Source organism: Anthonomus grandis, chromosome 14, assembly GCF_022605725.1.
Source record: "Anthonomus grandis grandis chromosome 14, icAntGran1.3, whole genome shotgun sequence".
Classification (NCBI taxonomy): domain Eukaryota; kingdom Metazoa; phylum Arthropoda; class Insecta; order Coleoptera; family Curculionidae; genus Anthonomus; species Anthonomus grandis.
The window spans coordinates 15710190-15738172 of NC_065559.1; the positions used below are offsets into that span (position 1 = coordinate 15710190).

A 27983-nucleotide genomic window follows, 5' to 3' on the forward strand; every position below is an offset into this window, starting at 1 on the left:
AGTTAGGATAAGGCAAGATGACCTCATTTAAATTATTTTGACAAACTTCCATGTCTAAAATGAAGTCTTCAGATTTAGTGGGCCGTGTCAAAAAAAAAAAGTTGTGTCAAAGTGTCACAATATTTAGTAGGAATTTTGGTGAGAAGTTTTATTACTTTTTAGAAATTAAAATTTTATATTTTAACATAACTAACGAGAAGCTTTTTCTCGCATTGTTCTTATATCTTGCGTCTTTGTCTCTGTTCATAAATTTCTTTCGCTCAAAAAAGATTGATGTAATATATTATTCAGATGCATATACGCAAGCAAAATACTGTGCACATGAAATAAAAAGTTTTTATTCAACCATATGACCTTTAAACCGAAAGTGTCATACGTTTTAAGCATAATAATAAAGTTTAGTGGAAAAAAATATAAAGCCTCTTTTAGTGGGAAACAGTCTTTATTTGTCAGGCAGCAATGCAGTAATATGTGCTCGTTGCACCCTTGCTGTTTTTGGATTCGGTTAGAATCTTAAAATATCAATTAATTTAGATATTTCATCATTATCAGATCTATCATTAAGATAACTACATTAAAAACCAGTGTTTTATTGAAATAAGCCAGAAAACTCGGTCGTAGAAAAGCTCTCGCCAAAACAGCACCGTAGTTAAGGACCAGTTTTCAAAATACAGAAAGAGTGTATTTTTTTAGTTTGTCAAATGTAAACTTATATTTTTTTTATACTTTATATTTTTTTATAAATTAGGTCTGATGTTATGTTGTTATAAAGACTACTAAATTATTTTAGATTTTTTAAAAAGATATTACGTTTTAGGAGATCATCTTTTAATATAATTATTTGCAAGTTAGTATGAAGTGCTTTAATTTTCTATTATATCTCACGTCCATTCCGAAGATATATTTAACTAGGTAGTACGCCGCTGGTGTACTTCATGCCACACAAGTTTAAAGAAGCTAGAAAATCCCCCGTCCCCACTACATCCCAGGGTCATCCGTCTATACCGCTCATTCGTTGTTTTGAGTGTGCGGTGTGCTACACGCGTTCTTAAAAGATCGTTGAAATTTGCGTTTTATTTTGCTGTTACCTTTATCCAAAGGTTTGTAACCTTTAATAGCGCATGTAAGTATCATTTCCATCTACTTGTTTTAATATTTATTGCAGATGGGAAAGCACAAAAGGTCTAAAAGTAGATCTAGGGATCGTAAATCCCGTAAACATAAGAAAAACGATGACGCAACTGAACGTCGCTCGTCTCGCCACGAGGAAAGGCAAGCCGCGCATGCGCATTCTCGTCATCGTCGTCCCTCCCCCTCGCATAGCCACGTTTCTCGCTCCCACAATCGAAAATCTCACATCTACGATTCTCGGTCTCGCTCTTATTCTTCTTCCTCGTCCTCAGCTCGCTCCGATCCCGGGCGTTCGGCGGGGAAAAGATATGCGGCGAAACCAGAGGCGGCGTCGAAGCTTGGACAGCTCGACCCGCGTAACAAATGAATATACTAACGAGCGCGTTCAGTCTTGAACGGCTCGACTAGCGATTTACATTCGAGCATTGGGGTACCGTTAAACACGGCTCCTGATGTCTCGCCACCGCACCGCCCGGATCTCAATGGGATGATGATGCGATTAGTCTGCACGACAGATCCATCGTTACTAGTGTCAAGGAGTCTGACAATGATGCCTCAAATGTGTTTGATGAGTTGCCGGAGACTGTCAGAAAGGTTTTAGGGGTGGATTTGAATAGTTCTAAAAATGAGTCTTATGAATTACACGAGGCTATTAAATCTGTTTGGATTAAAAATTTATTACAAGGCCTTTCTAAAGAATCTCGTGATCAACTTTTGGAACGTCATAAAATTCCTAAGAACTGTTCTATTCTATCCCTTCCAAAAATAAATCCTGAAATAAATCCTATTCTATCACAGCCGTATACAAAACGTGACGAATGTCACACTAACTATCAAAATTTAGCGAGCAAAGGAGCACAAAGGAGCAACAAAGGAGCATCAGCGCTGGGAAAATGTTTAACTTACGTCTTGGATGAGATAAAGAAAAATCCTGAATCGCCATTAAGCTCTATTCTTCTCCCAGATCTAGTAGATGCCGGAAATTTTTTCACACAGATATTTCACGAAGCTACTTCTACACGTCGTAGCTATATTTCTCAAATTTTGTCAAAACCCGTTAAAGAGGCAGTAAAAGACACAGTTCCGGGCGAATATCTCTTTGGTCCGGATCTAGGCGAGAAAATTAAAGCGTTAAAAAATTTCGAAAAATCTGGTGTGAAATGACAGAATTTGCCTTCTCTAACAACATATCAACTGCTTCAGGTATAAAATGGGGAGGGGGGCAGTCAATGCGGCAACCAAACAGATTTCAACATTCTGCTGGGTATCAGCGTTCAGAGAGTTTTCCAAACACTCGTAAGCCGGAAAACCGAGTACGCCCCTCTCATGTTGTCACATGAGAAGAGCAAAAAAGTTTTGGCATTTTTAACGCATGCAATATACCACAGGTGGCGCCCTCTGCGAGGTATAGCGATTCCGTGAACGAATTTCAATGAAAATTAAAAAGTTCAAATTAAAGGTTTTTTATTTTTTAGTCTACAGTTTCACATTTAACTATCTTTAAACATCTACGTTGTTATCTTATATACTTCACGAGGATTTCATATAATTACAATCGAACTTCATTACAGGTGAGTTCATTTGATTTAGTAATTATTCCTGGTATCTTAATTAATTTAATGTAGTCTTACCTGTATATTTCCCTGTAACCACCATTCTATCCGCGATATCCCACAACTCTAAGAAGCTAATCAAATAACTAACGTATTGATTCTGTCTGTGCATAGCGTGATAGACTGATAAAGGAATCCAAGTACCACCGGTAGGACCCGCGGAGCCAGAGGCGGGACAAGAGCCTCCTCCTACTGCGGTCGATCCCTTCAGTTCGCCGCTCGAATACCCAGACGATTGGCTTCCGACGGAACCTACGGAACCCGCGGGAGAGGGTGTCGGTGATAGGGGAGAAGGAGTACCCTGACCCATTGGAATTGGTTGGTCCATAGGAATAATAGCGCCATTCTGAAATAAAAATATGTATGTAAATTATTTTTTTTAACACATTAACTTTTAGGTACAATTTTACTATACTAGTTCAGAAATCGTCATATTAATTAAATAGAAAAAATAAAACAATAAATATTTGAACGAATATTGTCAGTTACCAATTTACATAAAATTACAGAAGGTGAGGGCTCGATGTGTTGTAAAGAAAAATTTAGTTTTCCTCTGGTTTTGAAATATTTGTCGCTTACCGCGAATAAGGACCGCCAAGAGTATTGAAGGAGGATACTAGGGTTGGCGGAAAGGGTCTTTTATTCCTACTCGCTGGTTACTCCACTAGTACTACAACTACTACTATGCTGGTTATGTTTGTTTGATTGTTTTAACCTTACATTATTCATAAAAAATGTATTCTAATAGAATAATGTATTTAAATAAATAAAAAGGCTTTTGACCCCTATTTTTTAAATTAATTGATTTCAGCGCAAAGCCAATTTCAAAGTAATATAATAATAATCTTAGCACATTGAAACACTAGAATCGAGTTTGTTTTGAGTCCAACATGTCCTCAGGGGCAAGGGGGTTTTTGTTTATAAATATATTCACTGATTTTCTGCTGTCAAGTTTGCACATATTTTTAAAAGAGGAAATTTAAAAGAGCTATATATTAACATAATAACGTTCATTTCTGATGGATTTTGGATTAAAAAAAATTGAAATAGATATAAGCTATTCTAAGAGCAAAAATAACATATTCAAGCCAAAATAAAATCAACATTTTTATTTCTAAAAAAATTAGAATGGCAACCCCGCAAGCAAATGCTCAGTGATGCTCAAAATGTCATCTTGTCAAACACCTTTGTGTTTACACTCAGCATTTGTGGTTTTCTTTAGTTTTTGGTTAAAAAAGGAAAAAGGTCTCATTTAAGTATTTTTTTATGTGATGTGCTGTTTGTGCCTCACCATGGAAAATAGGCGATTCAAGCCGATTTTTTAATATAAGTATCTATTCATAGGCTATAAATAATAACATAATAAAGAATAATATAATAATATTGTCCATGGTTTTATTAGCGGGACTGATTTTACGTTTGTTTATTGTCCTGGCAGCAAAAAAGCATATTAAAATGTTAAAAATGTGTATTTTTAAAACATGAATTATTAAGAAATCTATAATTATAAAATATTTAATTTCCATAAAAATGCTTTTTATTAGATAGGAACCTTTACTCTAATGAAGTATGTTAAAAAAAACGCATAAAGAGGTCATAACCGGTTTATTATGTAAATATTTTTGACGACGTCACTGGTAAAGATTCCTTGTATCCGTACCTTCAACAATGCGATCGAGCGGGGTTGCGATGTTGCTGTCCTTTTCTCTAATATACGTTATCTACATTCACTTAACTTTAAATATTGAGTTCTTTATAGAGTATCTTATATTTTATTAAAGAAGAACAGTTTGTTTTGTGTATGTCAAAATAAGTGACAAATTTTTATGATACTATAAAATGTTTCTTTTTTCTTCTTTCTACAAAAGCATTTGGCATCATTGCAACTTTTGCAGAGATGTTGCAAGTAAACAAACTGCCCATAGTTCGAAGGCAATGCTAGTTCTAGCCGTAAGAACCATTAAAGCAATATTAAATTTGGAAAAGCCTGGATGGACATAAAAACTATCTTCAAACCTAAAAAAAAAATCTAAGGACGCTGCTACCTGCGGCTACAAGGCATCGGCAGGAGGGACACAGTTGTAAATAAAATACGGCTGATCGATCATTCATTGATAAAAAATGCCCAGTGGCAAGTGCAATTTATTATATAAAATTTCTAAACATAGATTACTAAACGTACAAAAAGAACACTGAACGAAACGGACCTCAAACACCTCTGAGAGGTTTATTATCGTTAGCAATATTTTTTTGAAAATTGGTAGGCACTTTCCGATCCAGAATGAAATTTCGTTTACAGAATATTTTCGTGGTTTTTTTTCGGAAGGCTTTGTGAATAGCCGTAATGCCTAAATCTGATTATGTTATCTGCTTATTATTATATATATAAATTTGATTATTATATATAATTTCACTTATATATAAATCTGATTATTATTCTGCAATCGAGTATTACTTTTACAACATACAACTACTAACTATAAAGTTTTTTTTCGTAATATTAAAAAAACATCCTGTATATAGGGATCACAATAAGATCTATGGGCACTAGACTGAATAAACTGCAAATTAGGCTATTGCTAATGATATTAAGGGTATTTAGTAATGAAAAATATTTACAAAACAACATTTCAACATTGTTTCCACTATTAGATAAAGTTATCAGTATTCTGGAAAATTCTATAAACACAGTTTTCAAAAATAACAGATGGTATTTCATCTGAACTATAAGAATATTTGTACTTCAGAAACTTACAGTTAAATAAAATCTAAAAAACATATAATTAAAATTATTGTTAGGAACGGCTCCCTCATGTACTTTATAGGTAATACGTAACGAACAGTTTTAAGAAATCTACTGACCACTACTAGCATCCTCATTATGAAAGCACATACTGGAATATGGTCTTTGTTTTTATAGTTATTCCATACTATGTGCATTACGATATACAATATAGTTGTTCGAATAAATAATGATTCGAACAAGATCGATATCATGCGTTTCTGTTCTAATACCTTACAATTATTTCTTAAGAGGCCACCACTCGCCAAAGTATATATCGGCTTTATAATGCTTAGACCATATATTTCCTAAACGGTTTAAGCATAAAATATCATTTAAAAACTATGTATAACTGTTGTATTTGACTTTGTGTTGTCTCCTGTGAATCGGAATTCTGATTTTTGTTTTTGAATTTCAGAAACTGCCTGGTAAATTAACCAAATTTGACCCCTACTTTCAAAAATTAATTGTGTAGTGTTGAAGGCGTAAATCCAAAAACGGCTTCAATAAATAAATAGATCTAATTTTATTATTAAATAATTTATATTCGTTTATGCCTCAAAGCATGCGGGCTAAATTGATAAAATAGCTGTATCCCCATTTGCTTAACATATAGTAATACTTCTATGCCGCGAATTGCAAATGTAGTCAGTGATAACTTCAGATCGATCTTAAAGTTGCGAAGAAGGTTTTGCGTCTTTCACTCATTTGTTTGTTTATAGTTGGTGTTAGTTTAAATGCTTAGTTCTTGAAATTTGTTATTGTGGTATTTACAAGAATATATATCGACTATTTAGATTGTGTTTTGAACTTTATTATCATGAAACCTACCCAGAGAAAATGAGCTAAAGGCAGGAAAAGGCTTTACAATAGTGCGAAATTCAATTTGCAAATCATTTTGAAATGTATTCATTCGTTTTGTAGATTTGTATACAGGGTTCAATATATAGAATATTTGCTAAAGTGGACTTCCGAAATAAACTTATCAAAATACTTCCAGATCTTAACATTGATAGCATGATAACATCAGAATTATTACCAACCTAATAAATAATAATAATATTCAACCTGGGCCAGGAGGGTTAAATGGTGGCACACACCCATGAAAATATAGAACAATGGAAGCCTCGGAGAAAGGTCGCTGCCTGAAAATCGCCAGGGCATGTCTGGACATGAAAGCATGCGGCCGTCGGTGGCAGGGTGCTGAGAAGGCGGGCTCTTGCCATACAAGAAACTACAGCACCACCACAACCCCCAAACTGATCTGGGTCGACAGATGATTGGCTACAGACAACAGCTACATGCCAAATACTGCAGAAAATATCCAAAGATAAATGTGACTGAGCAGAGAGTCACTGGACAATACCGCATCATTCTTAGAAACAATTTGATCCCAGAAATCCGACTCTTCCTGCAAATTGGCTATTCTCGTTAATGCTGCCAACTTAGTTATATCTGATTATATTCTTACAGACATACGAACAACTTCATCTAATAATCTACTGTGCGGCTACCGTTATTATTAAACCTTGGGATTAAAAATAATAAATAACCAGCAAAGTATTACACGTAATGAAAGACCGACACCGCCATGGGAAAGGAAACCACTGAAAAAGGTGAAGATATTAGGAAAGACATTGACCGGCTAAAGGAATACATCGGAGGTACCAAAACCAAAAAAGTACAAGAAACAGTAGAGGAAGTAATGCGTCAGACTCAACAACGTACACAGTAGGACCCAGAAAACTGTACTTCAGAACAATGTCTAGACACCCACCCTTAAACAAAAGTTATCTATTTTTTTAAGTCGCTTAAGGAGGCATAACTCCAGTAATAAAAGGAAACAAGGTAACTTTTAGGAAACAAGATAACTTTTGGAAACTATATTTACTTTTTGAACGCTCAGAGAAGCAATTTTATCGAAACCTCAAGGAAAATTCTCCAACAAATACTGCCGTTAGCATTTACCCCACTAAAGAAAACATCGAGGAGTTCTGGGCCACTCAATTAACAACACCTAGTGAATGCAACCTGGACACTGAGTAGCTGACTGAAGAACGAGCAAAGTGTCAAACATATATTCAAATGGCATTTTAACGATTTTCAGTTGACGAAGTGACTAACATAAAAAAACTGCATAACTGGAAAGCTTCAGCCCAGATCCCGTCGAAAATTACTGGATGAAGAAATTGTGCTCAACACATCAACTGACCAATCTTCTAAACGACGTGCTTATAAATCCTCAGAATTTGCCCAATTTTTTAACAGAAGGTACCACTTATCTCTTGTCCAAGGACTGCCAAAACACTCAAGACCCACACTCTATAAACTATTTACATCTTGCATTACACAACCTATTTACAGACATCCTGACTAGAATAGCATTATAGCAATAGAGGTGTCATGGGGTGTAAAGAACAACTAATTATCGACTCCGTACTTTGCAATCAGGCATTTAACAACAGAAACCTTTTCGCAGCATACATTAACTACCCAAAAATTTTTGCTGCAGTTCAACTGCTTTGATGCAATCAGTTTAAATGTTGGCACGGCGCGAAATTACCATGATTTTGCTGTTGTAGTAATTGCCAATCCAATATTAGAATTTTTCTATCAAATTGAATAAGATTAAATCTACAAAAAGATTAATTTTGTTTTTAGTCTTTAGAGAATTAATTAGCATATACAATGATAGTCATATTACATTTAAAAGAATAAAAGAAATATATTTTTAGGGGCTATTTATATGACAACTTTGCTTAAAAAGTTTAAGCGAACTTACATAAAGTTGTCGAAGAATACAGCTGTTCTGTTAACTGATTGAAGATTGTTGTGGCGGTTATGTTCCACAATAATTTTAGCGCTCTACTGCACGGAGCAGAGACCCTCCTAATTTCTTGAGGGATTTTATTGTATTTCCAATCACTGGTTTGCCCAAGGGTTCGCCTTACTTTGGGAAATAAATCAAGCACCTTTTGGTTTAACACAACTTTATTAAACCCGATTAATTTATAAAATGGTCCAAAATATAGTCTACAAAACTATACGTTGTACAAATCACTACTAAAAACATAAATAAAAACATCTAAAAGCTTAGTTGAAAAATACCGGGGAAGTACCGCCGCGAGCTATAAATAGCACATAAGAGATGCCGATCGGTTATTGCGCGCCAAAACCGGGAGCATAGTTCAAGACGGAGACCGACCGTGCGAAGGGCGACCGCGACCTACTTTTTACTTGGTCGAGCGATGACTTCATACTACCTACTTATTGATTGATTTGGGGTGGACGACGGACGGCGACGCGCGTTATTAATACGTCACAGTTATATTATTTAAGTCCAAAGTTAGATGGCGTCACTATAATTGTTTTTAAGCATTTTTCTATTATTGTCCTTATAACTAAAGTTGTGCTGGTCACAACAATTGTAATGCCCTGGCGCTTTATTAATGTTTAGTAGGTGTATACTTTTTTCAACTTCTTGCTGATCGGCTAAAAAGAGAAACATAGACTCTTCCACAAATATACCTTAAACTTAACTCTCTTGAAAATTAAACTTTAAGGCTAATGTTGGTCCTATGTTAATAAATGAAGTCATTAAAATATTCCAACAGTGCCTTATTTTCAGAAATAACATCACCATTCTCGCTTTTTAAATTTATTATCTGCCTTTGCTCGCAGTTCTTTCTGCTACACAAACGATCAACATTTTTCCATAAGATCTTACTATGGCTTTCTTTATATCGAGATAAACCAAATTATTGCATCTTTTGTATTCTGCTTTTAGCTGCTTATTATTTGGTTGTTGTATAAATTTTTTTAAAAGATCCATATCTTAAGTAAGGCGATAAATAATAAAACCGTTCAACTTTCTTCAAAACACAAACTTGCTTACCACAATTTTTTTCTTGTTCGTTTTATTGTATGCGTATTTTTTTTTCTATGTAAAATTTTAATTTATTAATAAAATGATCTGTGCAAATATTAAAATCGTTATTATATGTTGGAAAAAAAGCATGTTTCTTGCTCTAAATCCATTTCAACTGGTCATAATTTATAATTTTTTTAATCTTATGATCTGGCATTTAAGTTTTTACTGGTTTATTTTACGTTTCCATTATTGTCTAATTTGTACAGCGAGGCAATTTTCCGTGAAGCTTTAACACAGACAAGAATTAAATTTATGGTAATAACCAAACGAGAAAATATCCAAGATAACCTTATCATACACCTATAGAGAGAGTAAGGAAGTATAAATATCTGAGGAGCTGGATAACAGAAAAACGGGTAACATTAATTGAAATAAGATCCCGAATAGAGATAGCAAAAGTAGCATTCGTCAAATTACCAAAAATTTCTATGTAGCAGAAACATCAATTTAAAGCTTAGAATACGAATATTAGGGTGCTACATATTGTCGACTCTACTGTATGGAGCTGAGGCTAGGACGCTTATAAAAAAGCCGAAATGGACATATTTTATGCCTTTGGAAGGTGCTATCAACGCATATTAAAAATATTCTGGAAAGATAAAGTAACGAACATGAAATAGCGACTAAGTATTTAAAAGGAGGCGGAGGTAGTTAACACACTAAAAATAAGAAGACTTAAATACTTCTTGAACTTAAATAAGAGGACCTAAATATGCGTTACTACAAAACATAATGCAGGAGAAAATAAAGGAAAAAAGAAGACAGGGAAGAAGAACATCTTGGCTCAGAAGCTTAAGAGATTAGTTTAAACTCACATCAAATAAACTATTTAGACCAGCTGTCAGTAAAATAATAATTGACCTGATGATATCCAATCTCCGACGAAGAGGCGGACCTTGAAGAAGAAGAAGAAGAAGAATACAGGGTTCAATTACAATTTGATGGTAGGTGGGAAATTTGTGGGCAAATATAACTATTTCATCTTGGGCATATGGGCCTATACTCTATGAAATTGTAATTATGCAACTTCTACAAAAATAAAATAAAAAAAGTGAAGTAGAATTCGTATATCGAAAGTTATAAAAAAAGAAATTAAAGTTAAACTCTCCATTTTACATTTAAAAACAAAAAGTCATTGAAGGATTTGATAATTTAATAAACTATAATATAATTGTATGAAATATTATTACGTATTATTTTTAAAAAATCTCAAAATAAAAATTCTAATTCATGTTAGCAAAATTATAATATTACAGCGATATAAATTTAAAAACAGCGAGTTATAATTAAAACACCCTATAAAATACATATTTTTTAGAAGAGAAAATATTTCGCCTGCAAGACTAAACGAAGTAAGATTTTTTTAAATTAATTCCTAATAATCTTATATAAGCAAAAAGTTCCTAGTTTCTACACCTTTTAATTTAGATTTATATAGTTCCTAACTAGTCTCGCTAAACATAAGCTTCTTTAGAGGATATATCAATTTACTAAATTTTGATTTACTTCATTTTATTCACTATTTTATTATGTGCCTTCTTAACAGGCTAATTTTTATTGAAACTGCAATTAGAAGTTATGTAATTCTAAATTAAAATTTCTGTAAATTAGATGCTTTTTAGTTGTTCTAATTAAAATATTATACTATTTATTAACACATTAAAAAAGGATTTTTGTTAAAGGATGATGCCGAACTCTCAATGGTTTAAGTATTGGAAATCTTTATCTTTATTACGGTTTCTAAGTTATTTAACTGTGGCTTAGCTACTATGCGAGTGATAAAGGAAGCAAAGATTGGCTACCAATCGCGACTTACATTCAAATGCAATTTTTGCGATTTATCAAAAATAATCTTCATTTGTCCTGAAAGTCCAAGAAACGGTTATTATAAATACTGCAGCTATCACAGCAGCACGTAATGTAGAAGAAGGATATAGTCAACTCGTCAATCTTACTAAGGCTATTGATATTCCAGGTTTAAGTTTTACGATATATAAAAAGCTACATAACGAAATTTATACAGCCTGGAAAAAATGCTTTGAAATCAATGAATAAAGTTACTGAAAAAGAAAAACAAATTGCAATAGAAAGTGGCCATGTAGATCTTAATGAAGTTCCAATATTAACAGTTGTTTGCTATGGAAGTTGGACGCAGCGCTCGTATAGAAGTGGAGGAAATTACAATTCGCTTTCGGGAACTGCTGCGATTGTGCGACTAAAGGCGAGAAAAAATTTACATTAAGGTGTAAAAAATAAATATTGTTGCGTTTGCCAAGGAGCAAAGAATGCAGGAGAAGGAGCTGGATAACAAATCTGTTACAAAAACTGTACTTTTACGTCAACTGCTATAGAAGCAAGCATTATTGCTAAAGCATTTTGTTTCAGCCATAAAATGTATAACCTTATATACAATAAAATGATTGCAGATGGCGATAGTAGCTGCTATAAAAAATCTGGATAGTAGACCAAATGAATTATGTATTGTACAGAAAATAGAATGTACAAATTATTTGCTCTGGAACTATTGTAACAAACTGAAGGATATTTCTAAATCAAGAAATATTTCTGGAAGCTTAAAACGTGTTTTGAGCAATAATATTCTACGCTGCAGAATGGCTCTTGTTAAGGCTGTACAATACAGGCGAAACGAAAATAATATTAATCTTAAAGACAGGATCAAAAACTTATATATAGTGAACATAAATATTGCTGAAAAACTAAAGATTTTTACCCAAAAACTAAAATGTCAACAATTATATGGCTGATCTTTATAGAGAACCAGAGGAAAAACGTGCAACAGACGAGACTTGACAGTTCATTAAACAACTCAGTCCGATTACCATTACGAACAATCTTCTCAGAAGCCTTATATAAATAAGAAATTACTACGCAATTTAAAAAAATAATGCCTGCATTCTTTAAGCAGATCTGAGACTGAGTATAAATAAATCGAACAGCGCATTAGATTTCGCGAAGAGCGTACAAAACAAAAATTAGAAACAAAGTTTAATCATAAAAGTTCAAATTGTAATAATTAATAGCGACTTTAGTTAATCAATTATAAAAAATTCATGAGTCACTATAAAATCTGAAAATTGAAATTTTCGTTTTTATTGTTTTATTAATCTAAGACAAAATTTTCAGACTGAATAAATTATTTCTTAATATTTCATAAAACCTATGCAGATGCATATCACAATGGCTAAAGGCCCACGATGGCTCACTTATATTTTGGATTTTGACTGATATCAAAAGTTAATTTAAAAATTTCGATTTTACACCTATACTATTATAGAACATATTGGCTTCTGCAATGAGACAAGCGCCCCGCAATTATTTGGTTATTTTATAACCTACAAGTTTTTTTATATCACAAAGATATTGAGGCGAGTTCCAAAAGTGTACAATTCATATATTCCAATGCAATAGACAAGTTCATTAAATTACATAACATTAAAAAGATAGTTCACTAAAATATCTAAATGCTGTAAACACTATATAGAAAGATCCTTCTGAATCTATGTCTATTAGAGAGTTTCGGACTAATCTGTTAAAAACAATATATAGAAAGTAACATTTTTAGAAGTCCCAACAGTTTGTTTACTTTAATTTGTTTTCCAGTTCAGCATTCCAGTTCCAACTAAAGAAATTTAAAAATTATTTACGCAGCTCGTCTGGCCATTTTCTCCCGAAGATGATAATATCGTTAGCGAAGCACGTGTCAAGATTAAAATTAAGAGTTTTGATTAGTGGTAAAACTGCCTCGTAATTTGAGTATCACACCAAAGGTCCCAACCATAGGACTAAAATATATATTGTGTATGTTAATTTTTTATTTATTTGTATACTGAGAGTTTTTTTTTTAATATTGCGACAGATTTCGGTAACGTATTCCTTGTTCTTGTCATCCGCGATTTTATGACCATTGAACAAAATATTTTTGGAAAAGGATTGAAAAAAAAGTTTAAATTATTTTGTCTGCATTGCTATAATATAATGTTTTAATATAGTTATTACTTTGTTTTTTATTTTAGTGAAAATAATGCTTTTTAATTTAAGATTCTTAGGAGTAGATAAAAATCAATAGAGAATCAACCTTACTAAAAAAAGTCTTTTTCTTACAGGTTTACCTCCCTGTAGTTTAAAATATACGACGTTTAAGACACATATTCATAAGAACTTTTTTGCCAATTTTTTTTTCATTGCTTTTGGAATACTTCTCAGAATATTTTTTGATATAAAAAATACACTGTATATGTAATCCAAGCCTTTAGATTTTGTATGTTTAGATATAATTTTCATCACTATAATATTAACAACATATACACAGGCTCTTACTGACAAGTTTGTTTGAAATAAGTGATTAGAAATGGGTAGCTCTATGTATTTTTTTTTAATTAAAGAAAAACCCATACGCCAAATACATAAAGTTATATATTGCTCACATGTATTTAAATAATCACAGTGCTACAAAATATTCCTAAGTCTGGCGACATCGAAATAAAGCGTCGACAAAACGAAATCATCTTCCGATTGAATACACGTGACACTAGTTATGGCCACCGCCCATTAATAGATGGAATTTGTTTGCATTGAATGCAAGCAACGGCCTCTTAAGAAATCAAATTTATTGTAATCTCTACTACCTATTTTCGTGTATATTATGTGCTTTGGGGCATGTGCTACCTAGATAATTTGACCCTAATTTTCTTATCGAAACCATTCAGGCAAATTTGTTTAGTATCAATTGTAAATTATAAGCATTGTGAAGCAATTCTATACTTTTACTTAGAATCCAGTGCGTGATCCCAAAGAATAATAGCTACTAGTAGCTAACTATTTAACGTATTATTTATTAACATAGGATACATGTGATGTTTCCTTCAATTGATCCTATAGTACCTACATAAAATATGTTTATGAAATTGATGAGTAAAAATGAAAACTATATTTGTCTCAACATAAAAAAATATTTTGCAAATTTTCTCAGAAATTAAACAAATAATCATTATATTTAAATTTATAATAAGGTAATTCTACAATCTACAATATACAAAAAACATAAAGGTGTAAAGGAAACACTTATTAATATCTACGTTGCATTATGAGTTATTAACAAATGATATTAGCTATTTTTGGGGTTTAATCACTTTTTTTAAATGACAACTTATGTATAATGGAACAATTAGTTTCTATATGTATATTTTTTAAAAAGCTTTTAGTGTATCTTTTTTAATCTCTCTTAAAAATAAATTTAAAGAAAGAAAATAATTAAGTCAATTTAAAACAAATGTCAAAAGATAGTTAGTACGGAAATTTAAATCACCAAAGGATAAATTTTTTGGTACTCTTTAACTTAGTTGACTTATTTCTGAAATATTTGAAATATTCACAATAACTAATCATTTTTAACTAAAAAGAAAAAATAAATTTTGAAATTAAAATTAAACCCCATAAAAAAAGCCATATGATATACAAGTTTGAGTCAATTACATGATTTCTTTATACCCGAAAAACATGCAATTGCAAAAAATAAGGACCTAAAATTTCATTTCACAATATTTATTGATACAAATGGTTATATATTAGTGTATATTTCTTCGAAGAGGCTGCCTGTACCGTCACCGTCAATTCTAATCGCTACGCTCACATGATCGAAAATTTTTTGGTTCCAGAAATACGCAGAAAATGCCAGGAATGTATGGTTTCAGCAAGATGGATTCCAGTGATCGCAAAAAATAAATAAGCTTTTTATATGATTCGTTAATACCAAAACGTTTAACAAATTTTAAACAATTTAGAACCTTCACAAATGATTGAAAATCCCATGATTTTCTATAAAACATTCGCAATTCAATACTGTCTTCAAGGTTAAGAGAAGAAGAATAGCGCCCTACTACTATATTGTCTTTTACTTTGGCTAGCCATTCTGGCTCTTGCCTATTTTTTAATTGATAAAGTTCCTTAGCTAGTATAATTTTTTTATACTTTCTATCTTTTTTTTTAAATTGAAAGTCTCCGAATGGAGCTGTGCGGAGGAGGGGATTTTCTTTGGGATTGGTTGGAGGAGGAAAAGGTGAGAATGCCAGAGTATTCAATTATGAATGGCGCCCTTCTACGAAACTAACGATTTTAAAGTAACGTGTCCGAAAAATTTTCACGCTGGAAATATGGTCGCCGACTGCGCCGGTTGAATTTATATAACATATCGCGCACCACGCTGCGTAACACAGCACTACAACGTTAACTTTTTCATTAACTCGGGTGCGCCGTGGCGTGCACCGTGTTTCAACAACCGCAAAGTTTATCGATGGGAATTTGGATGTAAGCTATTGTTTGATCCAGATATTTGCAGCTGGCGAAAATGCAAGTATCGTCGGCAAAAAGAGCTAGTTTAGAGTAATGTGATAAGTGGTAAATATTAAATAGCGTTAGAGTGAGGGAGGAACTTTGCGGTACCCCCGCTATGATTTTTGTATATGGTAGAGTGTTACCATTGAGACAGTGAATTCGCGATTTTTTAAATAGCTTTGAGTAAATTTAATTAACCCAGGACACCAACAATTTTCCATTTTGTAAATAACATCACCATGCAAATCCTATCAAAAGCTTTTACAATATCGAGTGTTATCATGGCGATGGCGGTCGAGCATTTAATATTAAAGGAATCAACTAGACTTTGTTGCAATCTCGCCAGCTGGATTTCTGTAGATAGGCCTTTAGTAAAAACCACATTGTTCAACCAGGATATTTTTAGAAGTTTTGAGCTCCTCCTTTAGCCTGTTAAGGATCGTTTTTTCGAATATTTTCCCAATTAAGTAGAGCAGGCTAATGCGGCGATATTTATCTGGTTTTGAATGAGTTTTGCGCGGTTTCGGAATTGATACCACTATGGCTATTTTCCATGTGTCTGGATGACGTAGGCTGAGACATACATACTTGATTTACTTTTTCCAGTGGAGTGTGGTTTTCTGGGAAATTGTTAAAGTAAAATTATTCTTCTACTGAATTGTTAAAAGCTTTGACTTTTTCTAAATAGGTGTTCACTAAACTTCAATCGGCTATCTGTATGGGGAGAACTCTGTTTAGTTCTTCCTCTCCTTAACTACTGGAGAGTATCTCATATGATATCAATGTGATTTTCATCATGGTTATTAAGTTCTTCTAAGAAGTTGTTCCACCTTTCATTGTTTTAACTGATAGTTATTTTCATTTAAATTTTCTTGACAAAATAATTAGTGGTGCGATAATTTTGTCCAGGAGTTTATATAAACATATATATATATATATATATATATATATATATATATATATATATAAACTCCTGGACAAAATTATCGCACCACTAATTATTTTGTCAAGAAAATTTAAATAAAAATAACTATCAGTTAAAACAGTTATAATATCTTTTCTCGTATAAAAAGCAGAACTGGACAAAAACTATGTTTATGCTTTATCATGGAACATGCTGCTCGTGAGGAGTGAGAATACATCCGCAGGAAAGTTTTCATAATTTGATACGAGGAATGCTGCGAAGACTTCAAGCGGTCATTGCAGCTAGAGGTGGCAATACACGTTATTAAGAATTCATTATGGGTCTATTGTTTTATTTTTGTATCAAAATTGAAGTTAGTGAAAATCGATGCTTTTCCTCGTATTGAATTTAGTTACTTAAATCTCGTTTTGTTAAATAGAATATAATTGTTTTTATTAATTAACAATGCTTATAAGTTTGCTTATTTTTTTATCTTTATTAAAAAAAATCTCTAAAAATCAAGTGGTGCGATAATTTTGTCCAGGAGTTTATATAAATATATATATATTATATATAGTTTTTTACATACCCAAGTTCTGCTTTTTGCATTCCAATCTCCTGCGGCTATTGTTTGAATGTCCTCTGTGAAAAACTATTTAAAGTGCAATGCTTTGTTAGGTGGTTTATAAACTGCGATGTCAATTTTTTTTCTGTTTTCACCATTTTAATTACCAGAAAAAATCCTACTAGTTTACTAATTTAGCCATCCTTTATCTTAAATATTAACAAAGATACCAATATTGCCTACTTATAGATTTCCATAATTAATAACTGCATCTAACTAATATTATACTATATCTAAATAATATTATAGATATAGTGTCCAAAATAAAGATGAAGGCATGGGGATCTTGGAAACTGAGTTGCGAGGTCGGTTAAATAAGAGAAAAATTGCGCAATTATATCCTTAATTATATACAGTTTCAACCATTTTAGAATTCCGAATACTTTCGAAGATATCCGGAAAAAAAACCAAATTTGGCAAAATGGTGTTTTTATTTTTTTACCAGCCCTATTTTAACAGATACCAAAAAACCGAAAGCACTTTTTTATTGTCACTTTTTGTGCTTAACAATTTGATGTATAGATAGTTTAAATCCGACGTTTCGTCTCCGAGTTATCATTAACTTTTATTTTTTATATGGACTGAAAAACGTACACCCTGTGTATGAAAGCCTATTTAATGACAATTACAACGATGTATCACACATAATATTTTAAAAGTTCATGATAAATAATTAGGTTTTTTTAACGACAATTATTGTTTTACATATTGAGTCAAAATTTGGTATCAGAAAGGACAAGACGACAGAATACCTTTTTGACCCAATGTCTGGCGATTCAGCTGACAAGTTGCGTAAATATTTTTTAAATTTCTAAAAGATCTTTTCAGCATTCTGATTTCGACTGTTACAGACAGTCGATATCGGAATTAATTAATCGGATAAATTAATGTAAACGAATTGTTCTAATTTCTAAAGAGTCACTTTCCACGTATTAATTTTTTAAAGATGTTAGTAAACTTTCTATTAGACTCTAAATATTAGAGAGAAACATCTTTTCATACAGTGTTTACAAATTGTTATGCTATCAATTTAAATTGTTCGTTTTTTTCTTATATTTTACTAGAATGATCATGAACATTAAAAAAAAAATCTTTCTTTTATAGCGATTGTTCTATAAACTTGACAATAATTTGCAGGAATATATTACGGCCTCTTTGCTATAAGTAATTTGCAATCATTTCTTCTCCTGAGGACATAAGACTAATTCTTCCTAAGGAACCAAAGCCATTCTCAGTCGGAGACCCAGTATATGTAAATCGATGGTTCTTAGAATACGAATATTGCCCCTTGTAAAAGCATTCTTCTCTAAAGGATTTTTTCTACTACCGTGCGTAAAGTACACATTTTGCAAACTTCCCTGGGTTTACAGAGGTTCATTTTTTACGCACTCGTACCTAAAAAAGCCTCTTTGGGCACTAGGACGTAAAAAGTAATTTGACATTTAATTTATAATTTGTTGACGTTTTTTTTTTACGCACTAGTGCGTAAAGTAATTTGGTATTTTTGATTTTTTTTTATGTTTTTTTTCGGTAGTAGAAAAAATGTTGTATGTTACACGTGTGTAAAATCCCCTTCATGGGAATTACATAAATAATTATTTGTTTTTAAATTTATATCACTATAATATAAAATTGTAAATTACATTTTAACGTATTTTTTAATTTAAGAATTTATAAAAATAATATGTAATATTTTATACATTTACAGTATGGCTTATGCTAAAGCCACTATGTAATGATTTTTGTTTTTTTTTTTAATTTCAGCCTGGAGGACTTAACTTTAATTTCTTTTTTTTTATAACTTTCGATATAGGGAGGAACCATTTTCTTGAGTTTTAGCTGTGAGCAATCGACTCAAATAGAAAAATGGCATACACTTTCCTATATTTATTTTTACAAAAGTAGCATCGGTACAATGCCAAGTCTATAAAGTATAGGCCCGTAGGTCCAATGTGAAGCAGTTTACCTTGCTACATTTTCAGCAAAGAGAAACCTTTCAATTACCGCAAATTTCTAACCTACAATCAACCGTAACTTAACCCTCTATTACAAATGTACAAAAAAAAAATTTGAATGTCAAAATTATTTAGAAATTTAATTTCACAATATTGTTAAGCCTTTTCCTAGGACAAGAAAGGCGCAACCTGCAAATCTGTAAAACATTATCGATACAATAACCCAATAAATATACCACCTTATCGTACTGCCTTTTTAAACGGTCATTCTTATATATTGGACCTGGTCTATTTAATACCCTAAATAGGCGACTTTTGCTACTTTTCGATGTTTGTCCTTCCCCTCTCCTAAATACAGGCTGAAAATAGTGATTTATGTAACAAGTGAGTAAAATAATCCTTTTTTTATGAATGGGAAATTGTCAATTTCCATGAAACCATAAACCCTGGGCAGTGTGTAAAGTGAGTACTTGACGCGCGGTAGCAGAAAAAATTGATTTTTAGGCGAGAACTTATAGATTTGCATCTCATTGTGGAAGTATGTGTTTTTTTTTGTAGTTTAGTTTTTTCCTGGCTACCTAACTACGTTTTTCATTATTTTGTTAATGCTTGTTTAGTTTACTACTAATTTAGTTCTTTTTTTTTTAAATTAGTAATTGTTGCCAATTATTATCAGTTATTAATATGCATTTATATCAGTTACTAATGTTTTGTTTTCTTGTCAGGGACAAGATTACTAATAACGAATAATTTAAATTTTAACTTTTTTTTATACTTATACATATATGTAGGTTAGTAATGATCTGTAGTAAGATTACTACATTACTATGCTCGATTAAGTAAATAGCGAGCGAACTCTCTAACTCGATAGAAAGAAAATTTCTTTCTATTATAGAAAAAAAGTCTAAACTCTACTCTCAATCTCAACTGGCTTCGATCGGGTAGAGTTCGTGTTGCCGTCGGCAACCTTCGAAAAAGAAATATAAAAAGAGGTTGTTTGGTCATGCTATTACTTTCGTCTCTTTTTTAGTACGTTGAAAAAAATATGTATTTATCTTTGTTGTGGGGATGTTTTTGTAGCAGATTTGAAAATCAACGAATTTTCATATTCTCATATTAGACACCATTAAGCCCCATTGTGCAAGGACCAACGTTTTTAAGAAGTGATAAAGGGAATATGGTCGGCTTGAAAGTGATTCTAAATGAAACTTCCTAATTAAATAAAGAATAGTATTTTATTAGAAAATGTTAAACCATAAAAGCCCACAAAAAAATAACTTACTTAAATCACTTGTTTACAACAGATAATTAGGGTTTTATTGCGGTCAAAAGATCAACGGTATATCTTTGAGTGAACTATAATTTGTTAACTACATTTTTCAGGTTTAAAACGATTATTAAGTTTATAAGGTCATATAGTTTATCTACGCTTGTTTACGCCCCGAAATTCCCAGTGATTCTACAAAAGGGAATAAAATGGGTTTTATTACTCTTCACAAATTTTGAAAATACTATATATATAATCCTTTTATCCTTAATTCAATCGTTTGTTCTTTCTCTTCCATTTCTAAGGCAAAATTAATAATATTATTATCTTAAATCTATATTTTAAGACAAATATTAAAATATACACTTAATAGTAAATCTATTTAAATAAAAAAAAAGAAAATATATTAAGCTATTATAAATACACAATAGGAAAGAGATAAAATTAAGAGGATCCATCATAAAATTCGCCGTCTTATTGATACCTAAAATTACTTCAAAAATCTATAAGAAAACTTTTCCCTTATCGGCATCCTTATGGATATAGGATTAAAACAGAAACAATAACAAAGCATACTTATTACTTAAAAGATCGATAGTATCTAATGACATTTCAGTAATTGACATTGTGGGCTGTAAAAATCCTATTAGCTATAAAAATAGGCTAATGTTTGTAGATTGGGAAGTATAAGAATGTCTAAAGCGGAACGATGCCGAGTGACATAGAGAAAAGGTTAGCGAGTGCTAATCGCGCATAGAAAGATATTTTCTTTCTATATTTTTTTCTTGCCTATTTCTATGTTTATCGAGTTAGAGAGTACCGCTGCAGCTATGCTGTCCTTCGCCGAGGTTAAAATAAAGACGTTTATTATTATCATTATGATTAATATTTAAAGAAATTTCCATATCAGCATTGGATTGACAACATTTTTTAATGCAATATCACTTACCTTATTACAATAATCGCTCACAGATTTTTGTATGTCTTTTGAGTCCTTAAGTTTCATTACAAACAGCTTAAAATATAATAATGCTTGGCACCGGTAACTACAAAAAAAATTATCAAAATTAAAAAACTTTATTGTTGTTTCAAATAAACCAAAAATTTAAATTTTTAGACTTTTGAGTATAGTACCTTAATACAGCTAATTTGCTATGCACTCCAGACATTTGAGACTGCGCACGAAATTTAGAGGAAATATACTTGATAAGTGATAATGTATCCTTATACATAGTAAAGGCAGCTTTTTCTGTAATTGGTTCCTGCTCCATGGCGTTTCCTGTTAATAGGAAGAAAAGCACCGCTTCCAAGTACAACATGCATTGGTCGGTTGGATCAGTTTCCTTATCTGCGAGATGCTTTAATTGTTTAGCCTCGCTTAGATAACGAGTGTGGTCACTAAAAGCATACGAATTTAACTTAAAGGATTCCAGAAATCTCTATTTTTAAGATATTATAAAGTAATACTTACGTGACATTACGAGCGGTCATATTCTCATCTATCTCTTCCATGTTCTCAAAATAGGAATAATATTCCCTCCGAGGAGTTTGAGGCATACCGACTGACACGGAGGGCGAAGGTACCGGTTCCCTGGGAGAGCTCTTGTAAGAGATCGAGTTAGGACTCGCTTGCCGCTCATGGTTGGTCGGAGGGGTATTGATGGAGTGTAGAGGTTCACTTAGTGGCTGAGATCGGAGCTGTACTAGCGTAGGTTGTGAAGTTGTTATTTGCGAAGGTTCGTCTTTCCACCTGTAAATAAATAGTCCCTTTTTCATACCAAAATGAACATAGGCCAAGTCTATCCTAGGGCTAATCAACTTTTAACCTACAACTGCAATAACAAAAACATACTAAATTATATTAGAAGTGGTATTTTGTGGGTGTATTGGTCAATTGTTGAAGAAAACTATTTGTTTTTTAGCAAAGTTTCGAATTATATTTAATTCATCTTCAGGGCTCACAATAGATAGAAAGAAATGAGGTTTAACATTTTGCCCCCATTTTCTATAAATGTGTTAAAAAATTATAAAAAATATAAGTTAAAATAAAATGACAGAATGCATGTCCTAGAGTTTCAAGAAAAGGAAAACATTATATAATAGCTATTTATGTATCAAGGGCATTGTAAGGACGATAATGCCCGGAAGGTGGAAATAGTAGACTAGGTTTCCGCCTGATGGGCATTAGAGTCTAACAATACCCGTGGTGCATACAATGCTTTATGTTTTACCTAAAAATTGATTTTTATGAACAAAAATAATTTTAATATTAATTAAAAAATAGGGTCTACCTGTACAGGTATACGTACATACCTACCTACAGAAATTTATCAAATGATTTGCAGTGATTATTTAAGTTTGACTTTGATGTCTCTGTCAGTTAGTCAGTTGGCATTTTTTGTTTAAATATTTGCTTAAAATGGAAGAAATTCCACAAAATATAAGAGAAAAGGCCATAAAAGCGACCGAAAATCTTTTGCCAGTTAAATCAAGGCAACAGTATGATCGGGAGTATGGCATATTTGGTATTTGGAAAGATGCCAACGCAATTGTTCAAATAACCGAAACCGTTCTAATGGCATATTTTCAGGAATGAAATATGCCATTAGAACGAATGAATATAATTAACAAAGGCACTTTAAGGGTGATGTTTTTTACATCACCCTTAAAGTGCCTTTGAGCGAACCACGTTGCCTTAAAATATAAGGAAAAGAGAAATGGCAGATATAGGCAAACAACTAGATCAACGAATTTCTAACTTTCAATTACTTTTTTTTAGGAAGGTAATGTACGGAATGGTAAAGGAATGTACATCGAGCACTATGTGAAGCGGACAACTTAACACCACTTAGATTACAACAGATCTCACAAGATCCAAAGCTACAGGTTCAACCCCATCACCTTACTGAGCAGCACCTTACTAAAATAGATTCTTCTTTTATTAAATAAAGTTCAAAAAGGACTTATGAAATATAAACCTTTATGAATGAAAGTTCAAATAAGCCTCTTAACTTGTGAAATAAACTGTAGAAGAAGTTTTATAACCTTTTTTTAATAATATTGTTTTATTATAACATCCTAGATATTTTTATAAAATATAGCACGTTCTTTAAGCATGAATAACAATTTTTAGATATAGAACTACTTGACTAGTTGTCCCTGTACAGGATGTATACTATTTTTTTTTAAATATGTACGCCATAATTGTTTTTTTAAAACCCATTTGATAGGAAATTTTATTTCTTGGCCTTTTTGGCCCAACCCGCGGTTCTCACATAAAAATTATACATATAAAATGTTTAATGCATAAAAACTTAAAATATTTACCTTTTTGATTTGTACCTATGCCTCTCTTTATTATGATGCTCTTTTTCCTTCCTCTTATTTCTACTAGAATTGGACATCGTGCTCACTGTTGACACTGAAGATTCGGAATTATTACTATTTCTTCTTTTGCGTTTCTTCGCTATCTAATAATAAAGAAATGCTAAATTTGAGAGGCGGTTACAAGTAAATGTAATAATATGTAATTATATTTGACCTCGTCTCGTAAATAACGATATATGTAGTCCCCCCATTCCTATACTAACCGCCACAAATTTTAAAGCAAAATCGCCCATCCTAGCCCATCCCTAGTACCCTGTCGTCACCTGCACTCTTCACGGAAATATTATTCTCTATTTTTGTGCCGACCGCTAGGCTTATCGTTTTAAGACGGTAGACAAAACTTAAATTTTTAAGTGCGTTTTTATTTGTGTTTTGCATAGTTTTGTGGGTGATTTGATATCATCTAACAATATGGGGAAACATTCAAAGAAAAGGCAGAGGGAGAACAATAGCAGCTCTTCAGAAGACGAATATACCCTAAGGAAGAAATACAGGTGTATACATAAACGTCTTGAAGATCTTGAGAGGCGAGAAAAATCGAACAAAAGTAAAACGTACGCCGTTCGTTCGCCTGCGTCACGAAGACGTTCACGCTCACCTGATTTGATATCAAGAGCGGATGATGTTTCTATCTCTCTTATTCCTGAGTGTGAGTCTCAGGATGACCAAGATAAAAGTTGTTTTGATATACGACTGGAACGATAAAGCCTCTTCCATTTGGTCTTTACTTATGCAGTCGAGAGGTAAACATAAAATATTTTTTGCACAGAAATGCCCGTTTATTAATTATTTCTTTTGTTTTTGAAAACAAAATTAATAATAGTTTGTTTTGAAAGCAAACAATTTTGTTTTTTAGCCATGTTAAAAAAATAAATAAATAAAAAGTTTTGTGCAAAAATGTTGTTTTGAAAATGGCAAATAAAAACAACAAAATATTATACATAGTTCTTTTTTCTCTGTACTCTGATACTGTGTTTTGAGAACATAACATGAGAATATAATGCAATGTATAATATTTCATCTTTATTTCAAAATAAAATTTGATTTTTTTAAATTTTTGTGTGGTTATTTTCAGATAACCAAGAGAACAATAATAATCAAAATAACACCTCTCAACTGTTAGATTCAGACTTGAACGCAACAGTTTTGTCCATATTGGGCTATGATTTAGCACCAAAAAGAAATATTAGTCCTCCATTTCAAAAGGTAGTAGCTTTAAGTTGGGAGGACATGCTGAAAAAAGGATTATTAGAGGATGAGAGGGTTTCATTTATTAATAAATATATCCCTTCAGAAAATTGCCCCTTGTTGGAGCCTCCTAAGGTCAATCAGGAGGTTCTTAAGGTCATGAGGGATGTTATAGCTCAGAGGGATAAAAAGATCAGTGAGCTTCAAAATCAGGTGGGATCTGCATTATTGGCTTTGGGGCAAGCATTGACTAATCTTCTTAAAGATATTGAAAAAGAAGATAATAGAGTTGTCATCCAGCTTGTTAATGATGCTGCTCGTCTTCTGTTGGATTTCCATCAAAAGCAAGTCCAGACGAGAACTAATTTATTTGGATTTGAAGAAGGAAGTGAGAGAGACATTATCAAATGTCCAAGTGGACGGATGGCTCTTCGGAGATAATCTCGGTGAGAGACTAAAAGCCTCGAAGGAGATGGAGAGATCTGGTTTAAAATTAAAAGCGACAAAACCAAAAGCCTTTAAAAAACCATCCTCATTTACAACACCAAAAAATTTAAACTCCAGGCGTCCACCTCGTTATCAAGGGGAATCACAGGGTGGACAGAGACCGACATCTGAAACCCTACCCGTGAAATCAGGAGGGGAGGAGTGCCAGGAACAAGGCCAGGAAGGAAAACCTAAGAAGCAAGACTCTCAGGGAAATATATTAACAATTTCTCAGGTAGGCTCAATGTGCATTGCAGGCAGACTAAAAAATTTTTATCTTAACTGGACAAAAATCACTAATGATAAGAAAGTTCTCTCTTATGTCTCAGGATTTAAAATTCCTTTTATATGCACAACATCTCAAAAGTTCCAAAAGAACCCTTACGTTCTGACAAGGAATGTAATGTATTAATGAATTCCATTTATAAATTAACAACTTCAGGTGCTATATGTGCAGTAGAACCTGATAAAGGTCAGTTTATTTCCAATGTTTTTACTGTGCCTAAGCATGATGGTTCATTTAGACTAGTTATTAATTTAAAGAATTTAAATAGGTTCATAAAAACAAACCATTTTAAATTGGAAGACCAAAAAACAGTGGCGCGCATTTTACAACCAAAAAATTTTTTAGCAAAACTGAATCTGAAGGATGCTTATTTTCTAGTCCCGATCACTAGATCTGATAGAAAATATCTAAGGTTTAAATTTCTGGGCATTATCTATGAGTTCACTTGCCTTCCTTTTGGTCTGAATTGTGCTCCACTAGTTTTCACTAAACATTTAAAGCCAGTGCTGGCCTGTTTAAGAAAACAACAATTAATGTCAGTAGTTTATCTGGATGATTTTCTTTTAATTGGAAAAACTCATGATGATTGTGTAAATGATGTTAATTTAACAATTAAAATTTTAGAAAAACTGGGTTTTCTTATAAATTATAATAAAAGTGCATTGCATCCTTCACATAAAAGTCAATATCTAGGTTTTGTGTATGATACTGTCAATTTCTCTACCGAGAGAGAAGATATCTGCGCTTATTATTTTTATAAAACACTTCAAAAAATTAAAAACCTGTAACATCAGACAATTTGCTAAGTTGACAGGAAAACTTGTTTCAATTTGCCCTGCAATTCGTTATGGTTGGTTACACTTAAAACCATTTGAAAGAATTAAAGTCAAATATTGATTATAAAAAATTGATGAAGATTCCTAATTCTCTTTCGACAGAATTTGATTGGTGGCTTACAAAAATTCCAACGGCTGTAAATACATTAAAAATCCCTACTTTTCAATTAGAAATTTTTTTAGACGCTTCCTTAACAGGCTGGGGGGGATACATTGTTTAGGTGTTTCTTCTCCCGGATACTGGTCTCAGGAAGAAAATCTTCGCTATCAAGTATTTTGCTACTAATCTTAAAAATTGTAATATCTTATTACGCATTGATAACACCACTGCCATGCCCTTTATTAACAAGATGGGGGATGTACGTTTCAAAAACCTTAAAAAATTGTGTTACAAAATTTGGCAGTGGTGCGAGAAGAGACAATTATTTATCTTTGCTTCTTATATTAAACCCTCAGATAACATAGAAGCTGACTTGGTTTCTCGGCATTTAAGTCCAGAAGCAGAATGGGAACTAAATAATATTTATTATAACCAAATACTTGATTCTTTTCATAAGCCTCATATAGACTTGTTTGCAAGCAGAATTAATTCCAAATGCCGTAAGTTTGTCTCTTGGTATAAAGATCCAGAATCATTGTTTGTAGATGCTTTCACAATAAATTGGACCAAATTAGATTTCTATGCTTTCCCTCCTTTTTCTATGATTTCTAGGACATTACAAAAGATTGTTAATGATGAGGCCACTGGCATAGTGGTAGAACCTCAGTGGCCAACACAGCCATGGTACCCATTATTTTTTTCATTGTTAACTAAAGAACCAATTACCTTAAATCCAAATAAAAATTTGCTGCTTTCTGTTGATAGATCTACTCCTCATCCACTATGGAGCCATCTTACCCTGGTAGTAGGAATATTATCAGGGAAGCCCTTATAATATTCCTATCGGCTTTTGAAATCTGTTTAGCGTCAGTGAGATCATCCACTTTAAAACAATATAACTCTGGATTAAAATCTTGGTGGATTTTTTGTACTACTAACAAAATTAGCCTATTTTCACCTTCTACACCAGATGTTTTAAAGTTTCTATGTATCCATTTTGAAAAAGGGGCTTCTTATGGAACATTGAACTCTTATCGTTCAGCTATAGCTCAGGTCTTAGGCCCTAGCATAGCTTAGGATTTTAGAGTAAAAAGATTTTTTCAGGGAGTTTATTAATTAAGGCCTAGTAAACCCAAAGATA

General features: G+C 32.4%; 1 protein-coding gene across 6 annotated transcripts in view; it reads right to left on the bottom strand.

The window, feature by feature from the left end:
* Positions 1-27983, bottom strand: part of LOC126744529 (AF4/FMR2 family member lilli) — a 343999-nt gene that overhangs the window by 10810 nt on the left and 305206 nt on the right. For all 6 annotated transcript variants that reach the window (XM_050451971.1, XM_050451967.1, XM_050451970.1 and 3 more), the window contains 5 exons: positions 23887-24029; positions 22031-22309; positions 21694-21957; positions 21509-21605; positions 2763-3090 (listed from right to left, as the gene is read on the bottom strand). In XM_050451971.1, coding sequence (XP_050307928.1) covers positions 2763-3090; positions 21509-21605; positions 21694-21957; positions 22031-22309; positions 23887-24029 — 1111 coding nt within the window. The remainder of the gene's footprint in view (positions 1-2762; positions 3091-21508; positions 21606-21693; positions 21958-22030; positions 22310-23886; positions 24030-27983) is intronic.